This window comes from Penaeus chinensis, chromosome 1 (assembly GCF_019202785.1).
Source record: "Penaeus chinensis breed Huanghai No. 1 chromosome 1, ASM1920278v2, whole genome shotgun sequence".
NCBI classification, from domain to species: domain Eukaryota; kingdom Metazoa; phylum Arthropoda; class Malacostraca; order Decapoda; family Penaeidae; genus Penaeus; species Penaeus chinensis.
Window position 1 is genome coordinate 23,538,659 of NC_061819.1, and position 7,500 is coordinate 23,546,158.

A 7,500-nucleotide genomic window follows, 5' to 3' on the forward strand; every position below is an offset into this window, starting at 1 on the left:
GAGAGAGAGAGAGAGAGAGAGAGAGAGAGAGAGAGAGAGAGAGAGAGAGAGAGAGAGAGAGAGAGAGAGAGAGAGAGAGAGAGAGAGAGAGAGAGAGAGAGTGAGAGAACACAAAAGAACTAAGTGTAAAGGAATAGTAATATTGAATGAAAGATGATTAAAGAGTGAAATAGAGGCTGGGGAGGAAGAAGAAAAGACGGAAAGATAAAGGAGTGGATATGGATAATAATGATAAAACAGAGAGTAAGAGTCATGAAGAGGACGAGAGAGTAAAAGTGACAACAGCAGCAGACACCTTTGTCATAGCAGCTGCGTAGATGATAGTCTAAGTCATAAACATTAGTAAAAGAAAATTAAGAAATAAAAAAACGACAAACGACACAACAGACACACCGGAATTTGAGAAGTCCTGCCCCATGAGGACTTTGTGGGTGAGGTCCTCCAGGATGAGGACGTAAGGACGCGATCTGACGAGGGAGTCGATGGCGTCCATGTACTCGGTGGTCTTCTTGAACAGGATGCGGCCAGCCTTCCCGGCCTTCGAGACCTCGTGGAAAGTTCCGGAAGACACGCTCTGCTCATGTGGTTCTCGTTATTAGTCTAGGTACGTAGGTTTGAACCGTATTCATCGCGACAGACGTAGACAAGGTATGGATGGGAATGCCTATCTTCACAATACAAGAGATGTATTTGATCGGTCTCGATATCTTCGTCAGAAATACATTATCTATTTCTGACGAAGATAGGATCGAAACCGGTCAAGCACATCTCTTGCATTGTGAAGATAATCATTCTTATTCACACCTTTCGTAGGTAATTATGTTTGATCCTGTGTTCTTATAATGTAGCACTTTCGATCTCATTACGTTAATGAGAGCATGCTTTTTGTAGCACCAAAGCACTTTGTATCTGTATCTCATCCAAGACTTACATACGTCAACAAGGAATTGAATTGCAAACATATATACCATAAGCTCATGCACGTTACGGATGGAAGGATACACTTGCCTCCACAAATTGCACGTAGGCCGTGTTTGCCTCCCAGATCATGGTGCAAGAGGCGTCGTCGAGGACGTCCCTGACCGACTGGTACGGCTGCGGGATGTGACGCACCGCCAGGAGGGACATGAGGTTCCCCGCGTAGCTCTTCACCGTCACCAGCGTCACGATCATCCAGCCGGCGAGAAGCACGCGCTCCCACCGCCGCTCCGGCAGCACCTTCGTGTCTGATAACAAGTATCTGTTTCGGTAATGGATCATACAAGTCTACATGCGTTCATATATATGGAAATGTGCACACACATGGACAGCTGCATATACAGTATATGAACTAGGTATATCCATCTGTCTCTCCTTCTTTCGCCCTTTCCCTCTCTCTCTCTCTCTCTTTCTGTCTCTCTCCTTCCATATATATATATATATATATATATATATATATATATATATATATATATATATACACACATATATATACATACATACATACATATATATATATATATATATATATATATATACACACATACATATATGTATATGTGTTTGTGTGTGTGTGCAATGCATAGGCATGGAAAGAAAGACAACCGCATATTGATTCACATAATTTCTCCATCACCGTTGCCCTTTAATTCCAAAGGCCCTTCACCTTGCATCAGCAACGTCCGCACGACATCGAAGTACAAGTTCCTGGAGCCCCGCCCAGGTAGGTGCTGCCCGGACAGGTAAGACAGGGAGGCCACCGTCAGTATGACAAGAAGCCCCAGCGCTGCCAACCCCGCCCACACTTCGGGCGTCAGGGGCAGTAGGAAGCCCCAGGGATCGATCTCGGCGCGCCCTCTGCCGCCAAGGATTCTCGCATAGTCTATCAGGATCGGTTTGGTGAAGTCGACGACGGCGGCGCGGACGGTGCTCATGCCGAAGGGCCCCAGGCCGAGGTCCACCTCCTGAATAAGCAGAACAAATACAGCGCCTATTACTCTGGTAATTCCTTTGCTAATGACGGACTATTCGATCCTAATATATTATCGATCTTGTATTTGATAAGTATTTGTGTTGTTGCAGTGTCATGTCGCGCGCATGCACACAAGAAATAGTTCGTCGTAAGCTATGTTCTCCCTTTCATCAGGCCAATTTGTGAAGGTCTACCATATTAGTGCTTCTTAACGGCGTTGGATGAAGCGGAATATAATCCACATCATCTGGGAAGAAATGCTGATAGATAATTTGCTTTTACATCAGAAATGAACTAATGGAGCTGGATCGAAGCTAGTCTCTCTCTCTCTCTCTCTCTCTCTCTCTCTCTCTCTCTCTATATATATATATATATATATATATATATATATATATATACACACATATATACACACACACCTTTAAACATAATTACACACACACACACAACTATATATCTATTTATATAAACTTTTGATTTCTAACAGTCAAAATTTCGCATTTCTGTAATCAAACCAAAAATAAACAAAGAAACGAATTCGTTGTTTAGTGACTAAATCCCCAATAAAACAATAAACCCTTTTTATGTGAATCCATCGCCCAGTAACATCGTATGAATGATTTGTTTATCGAGTGAACATCGGTGCTATGTCGTGCAGTGGTAGCAATCTTGCTGACCAGCATTCAAATCCTGCACTGCCATTGAATGGGAACCCCGACTATTCCTTGCTCAAAGGGGTAATTTAGAAGCAGAAAGCCAAGTTTTGACCGACGTCTGAAGAGCCTGTCACTAACCCTAGATTATCACTATATCATTATTATTATTATTATTATTATTATTATTATCATTATTATCATTGTTATTATTATTATTATTATTACTATTACTACTACTTCTACAGTTACCATAGCAACCACCTCACCTTCCTCGATACCATTCCGACCATGCCGTTGTAGGAACCGTCTGGCAGTTTCCCTCCCCAGGCTCCGTCGGGAGGGCGCTTGAAACTGTATCTATAACGACCAGAACGAACAACTTATTTGGACAAAAAGAGTTATGTATGATTCGAGAAAGAACTTCGGATATGATTTTATCTCTTAACGGTAGTGAGGATGCCATATTGACAAACATCAGGATCCATCACTAAATATTTAGACGTCGATTTAATATCCATGACAAAAAAAAAAAAAAAAAAAAAAAAAAAAAAAAAAAAAAAAAAAAACATCCTCTGATCACAACCTTAAAAGACATTCCTCTATTGAACTTGAAAACTTACGTGAAATTCATGGACTTTGCCAAAATATCAAGCAGATTGGCCATGGGTCCCTTAATGGAGAAAGACGGCCCTGGACTCTCAACGACTTTCACGTGCGGGATGTATTCCTCCGCCGCCACTGTGAGAGAAGCTCCTTCGGGAAACCTAACATAGAAAACGGTCTGGATTTCATAATAAGTTTAAGAGTCTATAAATGATTTTGTTCAGGCCATGAGAAACGGCAAATCACCGATACTAACGAACAAAAAAGAATCTACAAGTGAAAACGAACTCGATCACATACTATAATACCTTTATTGACATAGCCATTGCATATTTTTCTGACCTTGAAAATTTGTCGGGGAAAACCTGTTCTTGAAGGACAAGGCCGCCCTGGGAAGACCAAGATGCGACCTTCAGCAGCTGCCCGCTCGGAGGCCTGTACGGCAGTTGCACATACATACTGCCAATGAATAAAAAGGGTGTGAGGTAAATACTGTCACAATGTATTTACTCGCGCCCGTTCTGCCTACATGTCTTTCTTCTTATATGTTTGTTGATTTAATTATCTGTGTATATCATCTGCTTATCTGTCTATCTTTCTATATATCTGGCTGTCTGTCTGTCTGTCTGACTCTCATTCTCTCCCTCTCTCTCTCTCTCTTTCTCTTTCTCTTTCTCTCATTCTCTCTCTCTCTCTCTCTCTCTCTCTCTCTCTCTCTCTCTCTCTCTCTCTCTCTCTCTCTCTCTCTATATATATATATATATATATATATATATGTGTGTGTGTGTGTGTGTGTGTGTGTGTGTATGTGTGTGTGTGTGTATTCATATTAGTATTTCTCTCTCTCTCTCTCTCTCTCTCTCTCTCTCTCTCTCTCTCTCTCTCTCTGTATATATATATATATATATATATATATATATATGTGTGTGTGTGTGTGTGTGTGTGTGTGTGTGTGTGTGTGTGTGTGTGTTTGTATGTGTGTGTGTGTGTGTTCATATTAGTATGTCTCTCTCTCTCTCTCTCTCTCTCTCTCTCTCTCTCTCTCTCTATCTCTCTCTCTCTCTCTCTCCCTCTCTCTCTCTCTCCCTCTCTCCCTCTCCCTCTCTCTCTCTCTCCATCTGTCTCTCTTTCGCTCTTTCTCTCTTTCGCTCTCTCTCTCTCTCTCTCTCTCTCTCTCTCTCTCTCTCTCTCTCTCTCTCTCTCTCTCTCTCTCTCTCTCTCTCTCTCTCTCTCTCTCTCTCTCTCTCTCTCTCTCTCTCTCTCTCTCTCTCTCCCTCTCTCTCTATTTCTCTCTCTTTATATATACATATATATAAATATCTAAAGATAAATAGATAGATAGAGAGATGTATTGGTATATAGATAGACAGTTAGGCAGACATATAGGCAGACAGATAGGGAGACACATAGAGAAAATCTGACACGCAGTAACGGATAGGCTGACATACAGACAAGAATTTAGAGACCGACCGACCATTTCAAGGGATGAGAGGAGAAAAGTTCAGGCAGCATCACCTTATAAACCTTTACAACAGACACGCACACACTCTCATCACCCTAGAAACCTACACACACACTCACACACACACACACACACACACACACACACACACACACACACACACGCGCGCGCGCGCGCGCGCTATAAAAAAGATTCCTTGATGCAGCAGCAGTACCTAGCACGGACCAGATCTTGACTGAGGACCAGGAGTGCGGAATTTGTCAAGGAGAGAGTCTGGTAAAGCCGCCGGAGCTCGTGAAGGGGCAGGCGGGTGACGACCAGGAGCCTCGTGGCCCACACCAGGAGGCGGCCCCGGAGCGACGACTCGCCGAAGGAGGCCAGGAAGGCGGGGTCGTCGCTCAGTACGACCACGTTCACGCACGACGACAACTCACGGACCTAGAGAGCGGGAATATCGAGTGAGAAAAGGAAACTAATCGATACTGTGGAATTAAATAGTTTAGTAAAGTTTGTTATCGATTATTCGTGGGTTTAAAGCGCGCGCGGCTTCTCGTGACGGAGGGAGGGATGAAGTGCTTCCTTAGGTCGCATGTTTTAAAATGTTAAGAGTCAATATTAAGAGTTTGATCAAAATTGGAGTAAGCAGCAAATATAAGAAAAAAATGTTAGAATCAGTCATGTGTGTGTAGGGTCGAATAATGGACCCTACAATAGTATGGTAGGTGGCGACCTTAGGGTGTAAGATAGACAACCAAAATGTCTTGATTCCTTTATTGTATAGTATAGTAAAGATGGAGTACGGCTGCGCCGAGGAGCGAGGTGTTGCTCCTTGGCTTCCCGCAGGGAGTCTGCCTGGCATCTCCTACAGTGGTCTAAAAATGGGTATAAATCACCCTGTGACAATCGGTGGTGGTGAAAGGGAGTGTTACAACAATGCATAGCTCCTGTGGAAGGGGATAGACAACACCACGCTGGAACGTCTAGTGTGGCAAGAAGAGACGAATAAACAAGTAAAGTAATGGACATGCTTACATGCATGTATATATATGTGTGTGTGGGAATATTTCATTACATATATAAAGCTGGGTTACAGTGTGTGTGTGTGTGTGTGTGTGTGTGTGTGTGTGCGCGCGCGTATGCGTGCGTTAATTTCAATATGACTTACCTTACGAGCGGTCTGGATCACCTGTTGTAGTTCTTTGGCAGCCATAGTCTTAGGATAATAATCACTTCCTGGCACCTCAAAGACACCCACGCCCCAAGGAGAAGTGTTTTGTCGAAGAAACTGAAACATGCACATCACATAGTTTATAATGGAATAGGCATTATATTGTATTTAACGTTGACGTAGATGTTTGCAGCACATTTTTACCTTTGCATTACGGAACTAAATGGCATAGATATCAAAATAATACCTTAATGAACGCGAACATTAACAATGATTACAATTGATAAAGCCCACGCGTATTCATTCTCATTATCATTAATGGTGTAGATATCACTATTAGTATTACCTCCGTCGATAAAAGAGGCAAGTTTCAAGCCACAATTATTGATTTATTGTTGTGTTTGTGAAATGATTTGTCATTAAAATGATCAAAATGTAATTATGGATCACCACCGAGATATGAACCAACAATAACAATAATGATAATAGTAATGCTGTAAAATATAATAGTAATGGTCATGATAATAATAATGATATGGTTGATAACAATAATAAAATATAATAATAACAATAATGCTGATAACAATGATAATAATAATCATAATGATAATGATGATGATAACAACAACAATAACAATAATGGAAATAATAATAATAATAATGATAATAAAGATAATAATAATAATAATAATAATTGTAATGATAATAATAATAATAATAATAATAATAATAATAATAACAATGGTAACGATAATAACATCAGTAATAATAATGGTAATGATGATAATAATATAAATAATGATGATGATGTTAATAATAATCATGATGATGATGATGATAACAACAACAACAACAACAACAACAACAACAACAACAACAGCAATAGCAATATTGATCATCACAGAAATAAAAATCGGCAGCACTGTTAATACTAATTCTACTATTTCTTTTACCACTATTACTGCTAATGATAATAACATTGAGCATATCATGTAGTTGTTAACTAATAGTGATTAAAATGGGTAGTCACGTATTTTGACCCTGCGAGTGTCCTTACTTTGCTTATTGTAGTAGCGGTTGCGTTGCCATTAGGAACCACGAAAATAGAGCACTCGGCATCCAACACAGCGTCTACAACCTCACTGAGAACTGGCAACACTTTTTCCTCACCTTAAGAAAATAAAAGATGTTAATATACATTCATATGTGTGTGTGTTTGTGCATATATATATATATATATATATATATATATATATATATATATGTATGTATGTATATGTATGTATATATGTACACACACACACACATATATATATATATATATATATATATATATATATATATATATATATATGTATATATTTGTTTATTTATAGATGTGTCTTTATATATATGTATGTATATATATATACATATATATATATATATATACATATATATATATATATGTATATATATATATATATATATATATATATATATATATATATATATGAATATGTATATATGTATATATATATATATGCATATATATATATATATATATATATATATATATATGTATGATATTCAAATGTCCCATATGGTAACCTAGAAAGAATCAGAAGCAATGGCACGAACATTTGTGGAAATGTACAGTAATTGTTGCGCAAATTCAATC

General features: G+C 39.2%; 1 protein-coding gene across 1 annotated transcript in view; it reads right to left on the minus strand.

The window, feature by feature from the left end:
• Window positions 1-7,500, minus strand: part of LOC125034506 (glutamate receptor ionotropic, delta-2-like) — a 15,787-nt gene that overhangs the window by 4,664 nt on the left and 3,623 nt on the right. The window contains exons 5-14 of the mRNA XM_047626375.1: window positions 6,898-7,010; window positions 5,838-5,957; window positions 5,566-5,652; window positions 4,887-5,110; window positions 3,553-3,669; window positions 3,228-3,371; window positions 2,874-2,964; window positions 1,600-1,943; window positions 1,009-1,240; window positions 394-574 (exon numbers count right to left, since the gene is read on the minus strand). Of these exons, the coding sequence (XP_047482331.1) occupies window positions 394-574; window positions 1,009-1,240; window positions 1,600-1,943; window positions 2,874-2,964; window positions 3,228-3,371; window positions 3,553-3,669; window positions 4,887-5,110; window positions 5,566-5,652; window positions 5,838-5,957; window positions 6,898-7,010 (1,653 nt within the window). The remainder of the gene's footprint in view (window positions 1-393; window positions 575-1,008; window positions 1,241-1,599; window positions 1,944-2,873; window positions 2,965-3,227; window positions 3,372-3,552; window positions 3,670-4,886; window positions 5,111-5,565; window positions 5,653-5,837; window positions 5,958-6,897; window positions 7,011-7,500) is intronic.